Source organism: Salmo salar, chromosome 21 (genome assembly GCF_965601325.2).
Source record: "Salmo salar chromosome 21, fSalSal1, whole genome shotgun sequence".
Lineage (NCBI taxonomy): Eukaryota > Metazoa > Chordata > Actinopteri > Salmoniformes > Salmonidae > Salmo > Salmo salar.
In genome coordinates this window covers 59,675,506-59,692,137 of record NC_138311.1, presented here as the reverse complement: position 1 = coordinate 59,692,137, position 16,632 = coordinate 59,675,506, and the positions used below count along the sequence as shown (strand labels likewise).

At 51.9% G+C, this 16,632-nt stretch overlaps 1 protein-coding gene across 9 annotated transcripts in view; it reads right to left on the bottom strand.

The window, feature by feature from the left end:
- The window catches only part of dip2a (DIP2 acetate--CoA ligase A), a 292,605-nt gene extending 276,193 nt beyond the window's left edge, over window positions 1-16,412 (bottom strand). For 4 of the 9 annotated variants that reach the window (XM_082967283.1, XM_082967284.1, XM_082967285.1 and 1 more), the window contains exon 1: window positions 15,785-16,406. In XM_082967283.1, coding sequence (XP_082823409.1) covers window positions 15,785-15,905 — 121 coding nt within the window. In that variant the 5' untranslated portion in view covers window positions 15,906-16,406. Of the gene's footprint in view, window positions 1-15,784 lie in introns of all 9 variants that reach the window. The other 5 variants (XM_082967279.1, XM_082967280.1, XM_082967281.1 and 2 more) reach the window with 2 other exon arrangements.
- Between the last annotated feature and the right edge of the window lie 220 nt (window positions 16,413-16,632).

Sequence of the window (16,632 nt, the reverse complement as noted above, 5' to 3'; positions counted from 1 at the left end):
TCCCTCCCTACAGAACAGCAAGAGGACCTGTCCCTCCGAGGACCTGTCCCTCCCTACAGAACAGCAAGAGGACCTGTCCCTCCCTACAGAACAGCAAGAGGACCTGTCCCTCTCTCCCTTCAGGCTCCCTACAGAACAGCAAGAGGACCTGTCCCTCCGAGGACCTGTCCCTCCCTACAGAACAGCAAGAGGACCTGTCCCTCTCTCCCTTCAGGCTCCCTACAGAACAGCAAGAGGACCTGTCCCTCTCTCCCTTCAGGCTCCCTACAGAACAGCAAGAGGACCTGTCCCTCCCTACAGAACAGCAAGAGGACCTGTCCCTCCCTACAGAACAGCAAGAGGACCTGTCCCTCTCTCCCTTCAGGCTCCCTACAGAACAGCAAGAGGACCTGTCCCTCTCTCCCTTCAGGCTCCCTACAGAACAGCAAGAGGACCTGTCCCTCCCTACAGAACAGCAAGAGGACCTGTCCCTCCCTACAGAACAGCAAGAGGACCTGTCCCTCCCTACAGAACAGCAAGAGGACCTGTCCCTCCCTACAGAACAGCAAGAGGACCTGTCCCTCCCTACAGAACAGCAAGAGGACCTGTCCCTCCCTACAGAACAGCAAGAGGACCTGTCCCTCTCTCCCTTCAGGCTCCTACGAACAGCAAGAGGACCTGTCCCTCTCTCCCTCAGCTCCTACGAACAGCAAGAGGACCTGTCCTCCTCCCTCAGGCTCCCTACAGAACAGCAAGAGGACCTGTCCCTCCCTACAGAACAGCAAGAGGACCTGTCCCTCCCTACAGAACAGCAAGAGGACCTGTCCCTCCCTACAGAACAGCAAGAGGACCTGTCCCTCCCTACAGAACAGCAAGAGGACCTGTCCCTCCCTACAGAACAGCAGGAGGACCTGTCCCTCCTACAGAACAGCAAGAGGACCTGTCCCTCCCTACAGAACAGCAAGAGGACCTGTCCCTCCCTACAGAACAGCAAGAGGACCTGTCCCTCCCTACAGAACAGCAAGAGGACCTGTCCCTCCCTACAGAACAGCAAGAGGACCTGTCCCTCCCTACAGAACAGCAAGAGGACCTGTCCCTCCCTACAGAACAGCAAGAGGACCTGTCCCTCCCTACAGAACAGCAAGAGGACCTGTCCCTCCCTACAGAACAGCAAGAGGACCTGTCCCTCCCTACAGAACAGCAAGAGGACCTGTCCCTCCCTACAGAACAGCAAGAGGACCTGTCCCTCCCTACAGAACAGCAAGAGGACCTGTCCCTCCCTACAGAACAGCAAGAGGACCTGTCCCTCCCTACAGAACAGCAAGAGGACCTGTCCCTCCCTACAGAACAGCAAGAGGACCTGTCCCTCCCTACAGAACAGCAAGAGGACCTGTCCCTCCCTACAGAACAGCAAGAGGACCTGTCCCTCCCTACAGAACAGCAAGAGGACCTGTCCCTCCCTACAGAACAGCAAGAGGACCTGTCCCTCTCTACAGAACAGCAAGAGGACCTGTCCCTCTCTACAGAACAGCAAGAGGACCTGTCCCTCCCTACAGAACAGCAAGAGGACCTGTCCCTCCCTACAGAACAGCAAGAGGACCTGTCCCTCCCTACAGAACAGCAAGAGGACCTGTCCCTCCCTACAGAACAGCAAGAGGACCTGTCCCTCCCTACAGAACAGCAAGAGGACCTGTCCCTCCCTACAGAACAGCAAGAGGACCTGTCCCTCCCTACAGAACAGCAAGAGGACCTGTCCCTCCCTACAGAACAGCAAGAGGACCTGTCCCTCCCTACAGAACAGCAAGAGGACCTCTCCCTCCCTACAGAACAGCAAGAGGACCTGTCCCTCCCTACAGAACAGCAAGAGGACCTGTCCCTCCCTACAGAACAGCAAGAGGACCTGTCCCTCCCTACAGAACAGCAAGAGGACCTGTCCCTCCCTACAGAACAGCAAGAGGACCTGTCCCTCCCTACAGAACAGCAAGAGGACCTGTCCCTCCCTACAGAACAGCAAGAGGACCTGTCCCTCTCTACAGAACAGCAAGAGGACCTGTCCCTCCCTACAGAACAGCAAGAGGACCTGTCCCTCCCTACAGAACAGCAAGAGGACCCGTCCCTCCCTACAGAACAGCAAGAGGACCTGTCCCTCCCTACAGAACAGCAAGAGGACCTGTCCCTCTCTACAGAACAGCAAGAGGACCTGTCCCTCCCTTCAGGCTACCTGCCTGCCCCTCCCTCCCTTCAGGCTAACTGCCTGCCCCTCCCTCCCTTCAGGCTAACTGCCTGCCCCTCCCTCCCTTCAGGCTAACTGCCTGCCCCTCCCTCCCTTCAGGCTAACTGCCTGCCCCTCCCTCCCTTCAGGCTAACTGCCTGCCCCTCCCTCCCTTCAGGCTAACTGCCTACCTCTCCCTCCCTTCAGGCTACCTACCTCTCCCTACCTTCAGGCTAACTGCCCCTCCCTCCCTCCCTTCAGGCTACCTACCCCTCCCTCCCTTCAGGCTAACTGCCCCTCCCTCCCTTCAGGCTACCTACCTCTCCCTCCCTTCAGGCTAACTGCCCCTCCCTCCCTCCCTCCCTTCAGGCTAACTGCCCCTCCCTCCCTCCCTTCAGGCTAACTGCCCCTCCCTCCCTTCAGGCTAACTGCCCCTCCCTCCCTTCAGGCTAACTGCCCCTCCCTCCCTTCAGGCTAACTGCCCCTCCCTCCCTCCCTTCAGGCTACCTACCTCTCCCTACCTTCAGGCTAACTACCTCCCCCTCCCTCCCTTCAGGCTAACTGCCCCTCCCTCCCTTCAGGCTAACTACCTCCCCCTCCCTCCCTTCAGGCTAACTGCCCCTCCCTCCCTTCAGGCTACCTCCACCCCAGCACTCCGTTCTGCCACCTCAGGTCTCTTGGCCCTCCCAGCCCTACAGGAGTCCAGTCTCTTCTCTGTCCTGAAACCCCAATGGTGGAACAGCAGAGACCCTGCTCATCTTCTGAAAAACATCTGAAACGGTATCTTAGATACTCCTCCTCCTCACCTCGACCCTAACGTGACCACACAGCTTCTTACAGGAGCATCCCACCGTGGGTTTGAACCACGGAAACCGTGCTAAAACAATCGTTCCATGACGCTAGAGTTAAACAGTAAGAGTTGTTTACTCTAAACCACGAGCTGGGCTCTTTCTGATACACCCAACAATGCCATTATTCTAGAAGCTTGGAGAACACAGGAAAGCTCGGGGAGAGAAAGAATGATCTGCGTTAAGGTGACTCAGTCTTCCTGACCAGCTCACGACCCCGCCCCCTGGGAGATGACCACAGGTCCACATCCAGGTCCCACATCCAGGTCCCACATCCAGGTCCCACATCCAGCCCTACATAGGCTGTCACAGAGGAGGTCACATCCAGGTCCACATCCAGCCACTACGGCCCTATGTGGCCTGTCACAGAGGCTAGTCAGCACTAGCTATCCTCCCACCACATAGCCCTCAGGGCTGAAGGAAAGACCACACAACTATTATCTGAGCTCATCTGCTTCGTCACACAGCATGTCTGCTAGAAAACAAGTATGATTCAACATCTGCTGCGTCGATGAGAAGTGGAATTATTCAGGTATCTGAGCTGCCAAAATTCAACCGTCCTCGTCACGTCGAAGTGACGGTTCATCCTGATCTGGCCGTAGAATCCCTGACGAGCCAGCTCATCGATCGGAGAGGTGTTAGCAGAATCCCTGACGAGCCAGCTCATCGATCGGAGAGGTGTTAGCAGAATCCCTGACGAGCCAGCTCATCGATCGGAGAGGTGTTAGCAGAATCCCTGACGAGCCAGCTCATCGATCGGAGAGGTGTTAGTAGGTCACAACGGCCTTTTCTCAGACCATCACAGCCTCTACCGACAGAGGAAAACAGAGGAAGTGGTCCTGAGCGTATTGCTGGAGGACTCTGAGGAGCCATCAGCTCATTTCCTGTCTCTGATATCACATCAGGAGAGTCATAATGTAGACTACACGTGTCCTGGTGGAGCTGTAATGTAGACTACACGTGTCCTGGTGGAGCTGTAATGTAGACTACACGTGTCCTGGTGGAGCTGTAATGTAGACTACACGTGTCCTGGTGGGGAGCTGTAATGTAGACTACACGTGTCCTGGTGGGGAGCTGTAATGTAGACTACACGTGTCCTGGTGGGGAGCTGTAATGTAGACTACACGTGTCCTGGTGGGAGGAGCTGTAATGTAGACTACACGTGTCCTGGTGGGAGGAGCTGTAATGTAGACTACACGTGTCCTGGTGGGAGGAGCTGTAATGTAGACTACACGTGTCCTGGTGGGAGGAGCTGTAATGTAGACTACACGTGTCCTGGTGGGAGGAGCTGTAATGTAGACTACACGTGTCCTGGTGGGAGGAGCTGTAATGTAGACTACACGTGTCCTGGTGGGAGGAGCTGTAATGTAGACTACACGTGTCCTGGTGGGAGGAGCTGTAATGTAGACTACACGTGTCCTGGTGGGAGGAGCTGTAATGTAGACTACACGTGTCCTGGTGGGAGGAGCTGTAATGTAGACTACACGTGTCCTGGTGGGAGGAGCTGTAATGTAGACTACACGTGTCCTGGTGGGAGGAGCTGTAATGTAGACTACACGTGTCCTGGTGGGAGGAGCTGTAATGTAGACTACACGTGTCCTGGTGGGAGGAGCTGTAATGTAGACTACACGTGTCCTGGTGGGAGGAGCTGTAATGTAGACTACACGTGTCCTGGTGGGAGGAGCTGTAATGTAGACTACACGTGTCCTGGTGGGAGGAGCTGTAATGTAGACTACACGTGTCCTGGTGGGAGGAGCTGTAATGTAGACTACACGTGTCCTGGTGGGAGGAGCTGTAATGTAGACTACACGTGTCCTGGTGGGGTGGAGCTGTAATGTAGACTACACGTGTCCTGGTGGGAGGAGCTGTAATGTAGACTACACGTGTCCTGGTGGAGCTGTAATGTAGACTACACGTGTCCTGGTGGGAGGAGCTGTAATGTAGACTACACGTGTCCTGGTGGGAGGAGCTGTAATGTAGACTACACGTGTCCTGGTGGGGTGGAGCTGTAATGTAGACTACACATGTCCTGGTGGGAGGAGCTGTAATGTAGACTACACGTGTCCTGGTGGGGTGGAGCTGTAATGTAGACTACACGTGTCCTGGTGGGGGGAGCTGTAATGTAGACTACACGTGTCCTGGTGGAGCTGTAATGTAGACTACACGTGTCCTGGTGGGGTGGAGCTGTAATGTAGACTACACGTGTCCTGGTGGGGTGGAGCTGTAATGTAGACTACACGTGTCCTGGTGGGGTGGAGCTGTAATGTAGACTACACGTGTCCTGGTGGGGAGCTGTAATGTAGACTACACGTGTCCTGGTGGGAGGAGCTGTAATGTAGACTACACGTGTCCTGGTGGGAGGAGCTGTAATGTAGACTACACGTGTCCTGGTGGGAGGAGCTGTAATGTAGACTACACGTGTCCTGGTGGGAGGAGCTGTAATGTAGACTACACGTGTCCTGGTGGGAGGAGCTGTAATGTAGACTACACGTGTCCTGGTGGGAGGAGCTGTAATGTAGACTACACGTGTCCTGGTGAGAGGAGCTGTAATGTAGACTACACGTGTCCTGGTGGGAGGAGCTGTAATGTAGACTACACGTGTCCTGGTGGGAGGAGCTGTAATGTAGACTACACGTGTCCTGGTGGGAGGAGCTGTAATGTAGACTACACGTGTCCTGGTGGGAGGAGCTGTAATGTAGACTACACGTGTCCTGGTGGAGCTGTAATGTAGACTACACGTGTCCTGGTGGGGTGGAGCTGTAATGTAGACTACACGTGTCCTGGTGGGGTGGAGCTGTAATGTAGACTACACGTGTCCTGGTGGGGAGCTGTGATGTCACTTCCCTTCTGTTACAGTACATCTCCTGCAAAAACAAACAAGACAGCGAGAGGACAAGGAGAGAGAGACAGCGAGAGGACAAGGAGAGAGAGACAGCAGAGAGGACAAGGAGAGAGAGACAACGAGAGAGAGGAGAGAGAGAGAGAGCAGAGACAGAGACAGAGACAGAGACAGAGACAGAGAGAGAGAGAGAGGAGAGAGAGAGAGAGAGAGAGAGAGAGAGAGAGACCATTGCTGCTTGCAGAGCTCCACCAGACCAGGAAGTGACACACAGAGAGAACAGGAAGGAAGAGGAAACAGCTGGACAGACATAGATTCTGGTTCCACTGGCTTCTAGTCAAAGCTCACATCCACTACCAGACCATGGTACTGGCCTACGGCGCAACAAGAGGAACTGCCCCTCCCTACCTCCAGATTATACCCAACACAAACACTGGTCTATTGGCCCTCCCTCACGTCCAGCTCAGCTCTCCTCTGTCCTGGAACACCTTGATGGACCCATCTTCTCATCTTCTCCCCTGAAGCCAGGACAGCAGAGTCCCTGTCCATCTTCCCCCCTGAAGCTAGGACAGCAGAGTCCCTGTCCATCTTCCCCCTGAAGCTAGGACAGCAGAGTCCCTGTCCATCTTCCCCCTGAAGCTAGGACAGGAGAGTCCCTGTCCATCTTCCCCCTGAAGCTAGGACAGCAGAGTCCCTGTCCATCTTCCCCCCTGAAGCTAGGACAGGAGAGTCCCTGTCCATCTTCCCCCTGCAGAGTCCCTGTCCATCTTCCCCCTGCAGAGTCCCTGTCCATCTTCCCCCTGAAGCCAGGACAGCAGAGTCCCTGTCCATCTTCCCCCTGCAGAGTCCCTGTCCATCTTCCCCCTGAAGCCAGGACAGCAGAGTCCCTGTCCATCTTCCCCCTGAGAGTCCCTGTCCATCTTCCCCCTGCAGAGTCCCTGTCCATCTTCCCCCTGAAGCTAGGACAGCAGAGTCCCTGTCCATCTTCCCCCTGAAGCTAGGACAGCAGAGTCCCTGTCCATCTCCCCCCTGAAGATAGGACAGCAGAGTCCCTGTCCATCTTCCCCCTGAAGCCAGGACAGCAGAGTCCCTGTCCATCTTCCCCCTGAAGCTAGGACAGCAGAGTCCCTGTCCATCTCCCCCCCTGAAGCTAGGACAGCAGAGTCCCTGTCCACCTCCCCCCCTGAAGCTAGGACAGCAGAGTCCCTGTCCATCTCCCCCCTGAAGCTAGGACAGCAGAGTCCCTGTCCATCTTCCCCCTGAAGCCAGGACAGCAGAGTCCCTGTCCACCTCCCCCCTGATAGCTAGGACAGCAGAGTCCCTGTCCATCTTCCCCCTGAAGCTAGGACAGCAGAGTCCCTGTCCACCTCCCCCCCTGAAGCTAGGACAGCAGAGTCCCTGTCCATCTCCCCCCTGAAGCTAGGACAGCAGAGTCCCTGTCCACCTCCCCCCCTGAAGCTAGGACAGCAGAGTCCCTGTCCATCTCCCCCCTGAAGCTAGGACAGCAGAGTCCCTGTCCATCTTCCCCCTGAAGCCAGGACAGCAGAGTCCCTGTCCACCTCCCCCCTGATACTAGGACAGCAGAGTCCCTGTCCATCTTCCCCCTGAGAGTCCCTGTCCATCTTCCCCCTGAAGCCAGGACAGCAGAGTCCCTGCCCATCTACTGAAAACGTCTGAAACTCTACCTCTTCAAAGAGCATCTTAACTAATTCCACAGCACCCACCACTGGCACCAGCTCCTCACCCCAACAAGCCTCTGGTGAACTAACACTCGACTGACGTGTGGTTTACCACCGAGTTATCTGGACATGAACGAAGAGCAAGTTGATAAGAGCATCTCCTAAATGACAAAAACATTTAAAATGGTTCCACTCCTGACAAACACAGAGACAGAGAGACCACCACAAGGAGGACAAACACACAGAGAGACCACCACCAGGAGGACAACACACAGAGAGAGACCACCACCAGGAGGACAAACACAGAGAGAGACCACCACCAGGAGGACAACACACAGAGAGACCACCACCAGGAGGACAACACACAGAGAGAGACCACCACCAGGAGGACAAACACACAGAGAGAGACCACCACAAGGAGGACAAACACACAGAGAGACCACCACCAGGAGGACAACACACAGAGAGAGACCACCACCAGGAGGACAAACACACAGAGAGACCACCACCAGGAGGACAAACACACAGAGAGAGACCACCACCAGGAGGACAACACACAGAGAGACCACCACCAGGAGGACAAACACACAGAGAGACCACCACCAGGAGGACAAACACACAGAGAGACCACCACCAGGAGGACAAACACACAGAGAGACCACCACCAGGAGGACAACACACAGAGAGACCACCAGGAGGACAAACACAGAGAGACCACCACCAGGAGGACAACACACAGAGAGACCCACCAGGAGGACAACACACAGAGAGACCACCACCAGGAGGACAACACACAGAGAGACCACCAGGAGGACAAACACACAGAGATAGACCACCAGGAGGACAACACACACAGAGAGACCACCACCAGGAGGACAACACACAGAGAGACCACCACCAGGAGGACAACACACAGAGAGACCACCACCAGGAGGACAACACACAGAGAGACCACCACCAGGAGGACAAACACACAGAGAGACCACCACCAGGAGGACAACACACAGAGAGAGACCACCACCAGGAGGACAACACACAGAGAGACCACCACCAGGAGGACAAACACAGAGAGACCACCACCAGGAGGACAAACACACAGAGAGACCACCACCAGGAGGACAACACACAGAGAGACCACCACCAGGAGGACAAACACACAGAGAGAGACCACCACCAGGAGGACAAACACAGAGAGACCACCACCAGGAGGACAACACACAGAGAGACCACCAGGAGGACAAACACACAGAGAGACCACCACCAGGAGGACAACACACAGAGAGACCACCACCAGGAGGACAACACACAGAGAGACCACCACCAGGAGGACAAACACACAGAGAGACCACCACCAGGAGGACAACACACAGAGAGACCACCACCAGGAGGACAAACACACAGAGAGACCACCACCAGGAGGACAAACACACAGAGAGACCACCACCAGGAGGACAACACACAGAGAGACCACCACCAGGAGGACAAACACACAGAGAGACCACCAGGAGGACAACACACAGAGAGACCACCACCAGGAGGACAACACACAGAGAGACCACCACCAGGAGGACAACACACAGAGAGACCACCACCAGGAGGACAACACACAGAGAGACCACCACCAGGAGGACAAACACACAGAGAGACCACCACCAGGAGGACAACACACAGAGAGAGACCACCACCAGGAGGACAACACACAGAGAGACCACCACCAGGAGGACAACACAGAGAGACCACCACCAGGAGGACAAACACACAGAGAGACCACCACCAGGAGGACAAACACAGAGAGACCACCACCAGGAGGACAAACACACAGAGAGACCACCACCAGGAGGACAAACACAGAGAGAGACCACCACCAGGAGGACAAACACACAGAGACGAGACCACCACCAGGAGGACAACACACAGAGAGACCACCACCAGGAGGACAAACACACAGAGAGACCACCACCAGGAGGACAAACACACAGAGAGACCACCACCAGGAGGACAAACACACAGAGAGACCACCACCAGGAGGACAACACACAGAGAGACCACCACCAGGAGGACAAACACACAGAGAGACCACCACCAGGAGGACAACACACAGAGAGACCACCACCAGGAGGACAACACACAGAGAGAGACCACCACCAGGAGGACAAACACACAGAGAGACCACCACCAGGAGGACAAACACACAGAGAGACCACCACCAGGAGGACAAACACACAGAGAGACCACCACCAGGAGGACAACACACAGAGAGAGACCACCACCAGGAGGACAACACACAGAGAGACCACCACCAGGAGGACAACACACAGAGAGACCACCACCAGGAGGACAACACACAGAGAGACCACCACCAGGAGGACAACACACGAGAGAGACCACCACCAGGAGGACAACACACAGAGAGACCACCACCAGGAGGACAACACACAGAGACGACCACCACCAGGAGGACAACACACAGGCAGAGAGACCACCACCAGGAGGACAAACACAGGGCCACCCCGGAGGACCCCGAGAGACCACCACCAGGAGGACAACACAGAGAGAGACCACCACCAGGAGGACAAACACACAGAGAGACCACCACCAGGAGGACAACACAGAGAGACAGAGACCACCACCAGGAGGACAACACACAGAGAGACCACCACCAGGAGGACAACACACAGAGAGAGACCACCACCAGGAGGACAACACACAGAGACACCACCACCAGGAGGACAACACACAGAGAGACCACCACCAGGAGGACAAACACACAGAGACACCACCACCAGGAGGACAACACACAGAGAGACCACCACCAGGAGGACAACACACAGAGAGAGACCACCACCAGGAGGACAACACACAGAGAGACCACCACCAGGAGGACAACACACAGAGAGAGAGACCACCACCAGGAGGACAACACACAGAGAGACCACCACCAGGAGGACAACACACAGAGAGACCACCACCAGGAGGACAAACACACAGAGACAGAGACCACCACCAGGAGGACAAACACACAGAGAGACCACCACCAGGAGGACAACACACAGAGAGACCACCACCAGGAGGACAACACACAGAGAGACCACCACCAGGAGGACAACACACAGAGAGACCACCAGGAGGACAAACACACAGAGAGACCACCACCAGGAGGACAAACACACAGAGAGACCACCACCAGGAGGACAAACACACAGAGATAGACCACCAGGAGGACATCTGGTTCCACTCCTGACAACACACAGAGACCATGAGGACAGGACCCCTCTGTCTCCCTGGGGACTCTGGTCAGCTCACAGACTTCCCAAAAGGCCCCCTATCCTGTATAAAGGGCTCTAGTCCCAAGTAATGGCCCCCTATCCTGTACACTCCATCCGTGGCCTCCAACTGCTCTTAAAACGGCAGTAAAAGTAAATGTATGCTCTTCAACCGATCGCTGCCCGCACCCGCCCGCCCGTCCAGCATCACTACTCTGGACGGTTCTGACTTAGAATATGTGGACAACTACAAATACCTGGGTGTCTGGTTAGACTGTAAACTCTCCTTCCAGACTCACATTAAGCATCTCCAATCCAAAGTTAAATCTAGAATCGGCTTCCTATTTCACAACAAAGCATCCTTCACTCATGCTGCCAAACTTACCCTCGTAAAACTGACCATCCTACCGATCCTCGACTTCGGCGATATCATTTATAAAATAGCACCCAACACTCTACTCAGCAAATTGGATGCAGTCTATCATAGTGCCATCCGTTTTGTCACCAAAGCCCCATATACTACCCACCACTGTGACCTGTATGCTCTCGTTGGTTGGCCCTCGCTTCATACTCGTCACCAAACCCACTGGCTCCAGGTCATCTATAAATCACTGAAGCTGGAGTCTTATATCTCCCTCTCTAACTTTAAGCATCAGCTGTCAGAGCAGCTTACCAATCATTGAACCTGTACACAGCCCATCTGTAAATAGCCCACCCAACTACCTCATCCCCATATTGTTTTTTGTCTTTTGCACCCCAGTATCTCTACTTGCACATCATCATCTGCACATCTATCACTCCAGTGTTAATTGCTAAATTGTAATTATTTTTCCACTACGGCTTATTTATTGCTTTACCTCCCTAATCTTACTTCATTTGCACACACTGTATATAGACTTTTCTATTATGTTATTGACTGTATGTTTGTTTATCCCATGTGCTCCAGGTCTCAGTTGTAAATGAGAACTTGTTCTTAACTGGCCTACCTGGTTAAATAAATATAAATATATATATAAAAATAAAAATACCTGGTTAAATAAAGGTGAAATAAAACATGTATTTAAATAAAGAGCTCTGGTCACAAGTAATGGCCCCCCATCCCGTACAAAGTGCTCTGGTCACAAGTAATGGCCCCCCATCCCGTACAAAGTGCTCTGGTCACAAGTAATGGCCCCCCATCCCGTACAAAGTGCTCTGGTCACAAGTAATGGCCCCCCATCCCGTACAAAGTGCTCTGGTCACAAGTAATGGCCCCCCATCCCGTACAAAGTGCTCTGGTCACAAGTAATGGCCCCCCATCCCGTACAAAGTGCTCTGGTCACAAGTAATGCACTGTAGGAAATAGGATGCTATTTGCGACATAACAGGAAAACAAATTTAGGACCTGGTAGTTATGTCTAAGGCTTTGACAGTCCCCGATTCTCAACAATGATAATATGGCACAGTTTATTTTTAGTCTTCCATAGAACACCAACTGTAACACGCTGAGATCCGACCAGAAAAATTCCCTCTGCTCTGACACCATCACTAGTCCTCAGTCTAACCAGATAATATATAGGTCACTGCTGACACCATCACAGTCTAACCAGATAATATATAGGTCACTGCTGACACCATCACTAGTCCTCAGTCTAACCAGATAATATATAGGTCACTGCTGACACCATCACTAGTCCTCAGTCTAACCAGATAATATATAGGTCACTGCTGACACCATCACAGTCTAACCAGATAATATATAGGTCACTGCTGACACCATCACTAGTCCTCAGTCTAACCAGATAATATATAGGTCACTGCTGACACCATCACTAGTCCTCAGTCTAACCAGATAATATATAGGTCACTGCTGACACCATCACTAGTCCTCAGTCTAACCAGATAATATATAGGTCACTGCTGACACCATCACTAGTCCTCAGTCTAACCAGATAATATATAGGTCACTGCTGACACCATCACTAGTCCTCAGTCTAACCAGATAATATATAGGTCACTGCTGACACCATCACAGTCTAACCAGATAATATATAGGTCACTGCTGACACCATCACAGTCTAGTCAGATAATATATAGGTCACTGCTGACACCATCACAGTCTAACCAGATAATATATAGGTCACTGCTGACACCATCACAGTCTAACCAGATAATATATAGGTCACTGCTGACACCATCACAGTCTAACCAGATAATATATAGGTCACTGCTGACACCATCACAGTCTAATCAGATAATATATAGGTCACTGCTGACACCATCACAGTCTAATCAGATAATATATAGGTCACTGCTGACACCATCACTAGTCCTCAGTCTAACCAGATAATATATAGGTCACTGCTGACACCATCACAGTCTAACCAGATAATATATAGGTCACTGCTGACACCATCACAGTCTAATCAGATAATATATAGGTCACTGCTGACACCATCACTAGTCCTCAGTCTAACCAGATAATCTGCTGAGGCTCTGCATGGCCTAATACAGTTGCTCACTTCATAATGATGAGTCTTGCTAAGTGTCCATGACAAATGGCACCCTATTCCCTATATATAGTGCACTACATTTGACCAGAGCCCTATGGTCCCTGGTCAAAAGTAGTGCACTTCATAGGGAACAGGGTGCCATTTGTGACACGCTAAGACTTCAGTCCCACTGCTGGAACAATCTGCAGATCCGGTTGAAATTGGATGAACCAGCGGCACTAAGACAGTTTAGGATATTGATTGAAGACCTGGTAGCTGAGAGATGTCGATGATTTGTGTATTTTAACTGTTTGTTGTATCTTCTAAAAATGTGGAAATTGTAAAATGCATGGCTCCCTTGTAAAAAAAAAAATGGGACTATAAAGGTCAAATAAAAGACATTTGAGATCCCTTTCCTGATACTCGGGAGTCCTGCAGGGCAGTTTACAGTGGCTCCGTTTCTAAATTAATCCCTCTTCTCTTTTCAACACCATCTACTAGATTCATTTGACTTTGAGTCAGGTGGTTTGACCTGCGGGACTGAGGGAGGAGGTTGAAGAGTCAGCAGCACACTGACCAGCTATAACAGAACCAAGGATGAGTGTGTGTGTGTGTGTGTGTGTGTGTGTGTGTGTATATATATTTCAGCATCCATTTTTTCGGTGCATTCATCCCATTGAGGAAGTTACTGACTCACTGCATCTTTCAGATGGCTCAGAGTAATGCCTAGATCACACCAGGGGCATCATTGCATTATTGGTACATCAGAACTACATTCATTTTCAATGGAATGCTTCCTTAACCTGTTGGGGGTAGGGGGCAGTATTTACCCACCCGACCACTTAACCCGGAAGGCAGCGGCACCAACACGCCGGAGGAAACGCTGTTCAACTGATGAGAGAAGTCAGCCTGCAGGCGCCCGGGCCCACCACAAGGAGACGCTAGAGCGCAATGAGCCCCCCCCACACACAGGATGCCGCTGGGCCAATTGTGCACCTCCCTATGGGACTCCCGGTCACGGCCGGTTGTGGCACAGCCTGGGATCGAACCCAGGTCTGTAGTGACTCGGGAGGACCGCTTCACTACTAACGCACAGATAGCCTTGAACTTTCTGATTGGCTACACCTTCACTGTCTGACGGCTCCTTCGTTACAGGTTCTGCAGTGTCAGTATGACCGAGGACACTGTAGAAAGAGCAATGAACTTCCATAATCAAATCACATTTTATTTATCACATACACATGGTTAGCAGGTGTTAATGGTCACATGGTTAGCAGATGTTAATGTGAGTGTAGTGAAATGCTTGTGCTTCTAGTTCCTCCACTGCAGTAATATCTAACAAGTAATCTAACAATTCCACAACAACTACCTAATACACACAAGTGTAAAGGAATGAATAAGAATATGTACATACAAATATATGGATGAGCGATGGCCGAACGGCATCGGCAAGATGCAGTAGATGGTATAGAGTACAGTATATACATATGAGATGAGTAATGTAGGGTATGAAAACATTATATAAAGTGGCATTGTTTAAAGTGGCTCGTGATACTATAATGTTCCTGCTGAGAAAAACCTGATTCCTGAAGAGTTGGAGGCTTTTCAAACAGCATAAACCAGAGTTGGTGCTATCTGATCATCAACAAGAAACAGTATCGTTCAACCTTAACATTGAAATGGATTGTCTGACGTTGGCATTCTCTGTGTGTGTGTGTCTCTGTGTGTGTGTGTCTGTGTGTGTGTCTCTGTGTGTGTGTCTCTGTGTGTCTGTGTGTGTATATATAAACCACTGGTTTTACATGTAATACCCACAATGCAACACGGTGGTCCTCTTTTCCATGTCTCCCTCATCATACTTTTGCATAAACAAAATTAGGGAAAGAAAAACCTCCATGTCACAAGAGCATTAGTTAACTGCATGACTTGAATCAGGGCGCGTCAGAAAGCTGTGGTTTAAATAATTAATTATTAAATCATTAAATACTAGCCTATTTTATAACTTTGGGATCTCTTCCTTTTAACTTTCCCCAAATGTAATTTGGACAACTTCCAAAATAAGTCTCATTTCTCCCGGCCGACACCTAGTCCTCATCATATACATCTGAAATGTTTTAACGAGTTAGGCGACTCTTTCCAAAGATATTCAATCACAAAAACTACTTTCATCGATTGGACTTCATTTGTGTGTGGAATAAGCTACTTCTGATTTCAATTTGAGCAGATAATGAGCTGTAAAGTCTGCCAAAGAGCAGCACACATAGCTAGCCACCGTAGCTAACCGCCGTAGCTAGCCACCCGTAGCTAGCCGCCGTAGCTAACCGCCGTAGCTAACCACCACCGTAGCTAGCCACCCGTAACTAGCCGCCGTAGCTAACCGCCGTAACTAACCACCACCGTAGTTAGACACCCGTAGCCACCGTAGCTAACCGCCCGTAGCTAGCCGCCGCCGTTGCTAACCACCGTAGTTAACCACCGTAACTAGCCGCCTACCTTCCGAGAGTTCCAGCTCCAACTCCGCCACTTTCTCCCTGACCTCCACCGGGAGTGTCATGGCGATAACCGGGCTCGGTTCCAACATCATTAGTAATCCGGTAGAATTCCTCTCAGCCATGATGTTTTCAGTCCGGTCCGATTGAGCCGTGACTCCGGTCAGGAGGACAGAGTGATGTCCCAATCTCCTCCGGTTGTAACGTTAGCAGTCTGGGGTGGTGGCTGACGGTCGCTAGCTACTGCAGACAGATGTGTGGGAAAAAGCAGACTGTCATTAGCTCGTTAGCTAACAGCTAGCTAACCCCGCTAGCCACATTACTAAAAAAACAAAAAAAAGTAACGTCGAGGCTTAAATCACGAAGCGGTTTGGGATTTCCGGTTGATCTGGATAGAGGTGTGTTTCCTATCCACGGTGTCTGTGTCGAGCGGTTTGACCTGATAAAGTCAGCCAACTCGGTTACACCGCACCGCCGCCATTATATCAGAGTAACAGCAGCCCGGTGATGAAGCACGTCCACGGTGTCTGGCGCGTCATGATGCATGCTCACCTACACACCGGTACGCTCTGCATACCGGCTACACATCTGGCCTGCATCACGGAGGAGGGAATAACATCACATGGAGGAGGGAATAACATCACATGGAGGAGGAGGAGGAGGGAATAACATCACATGGAGGAGGGAATAACATCACATGGAGGAGGGAATAACATCACATGGAGGAGGAGGAGGAGGGAATAACATCACATGGAGGAGGAGGAGGGAATAACATCACATGAGAGGAGGAGGAGGGAATAACATCACATGGAGGAGGGGAGGGATAACATCACATGGAGGAGGAGGAGGGAT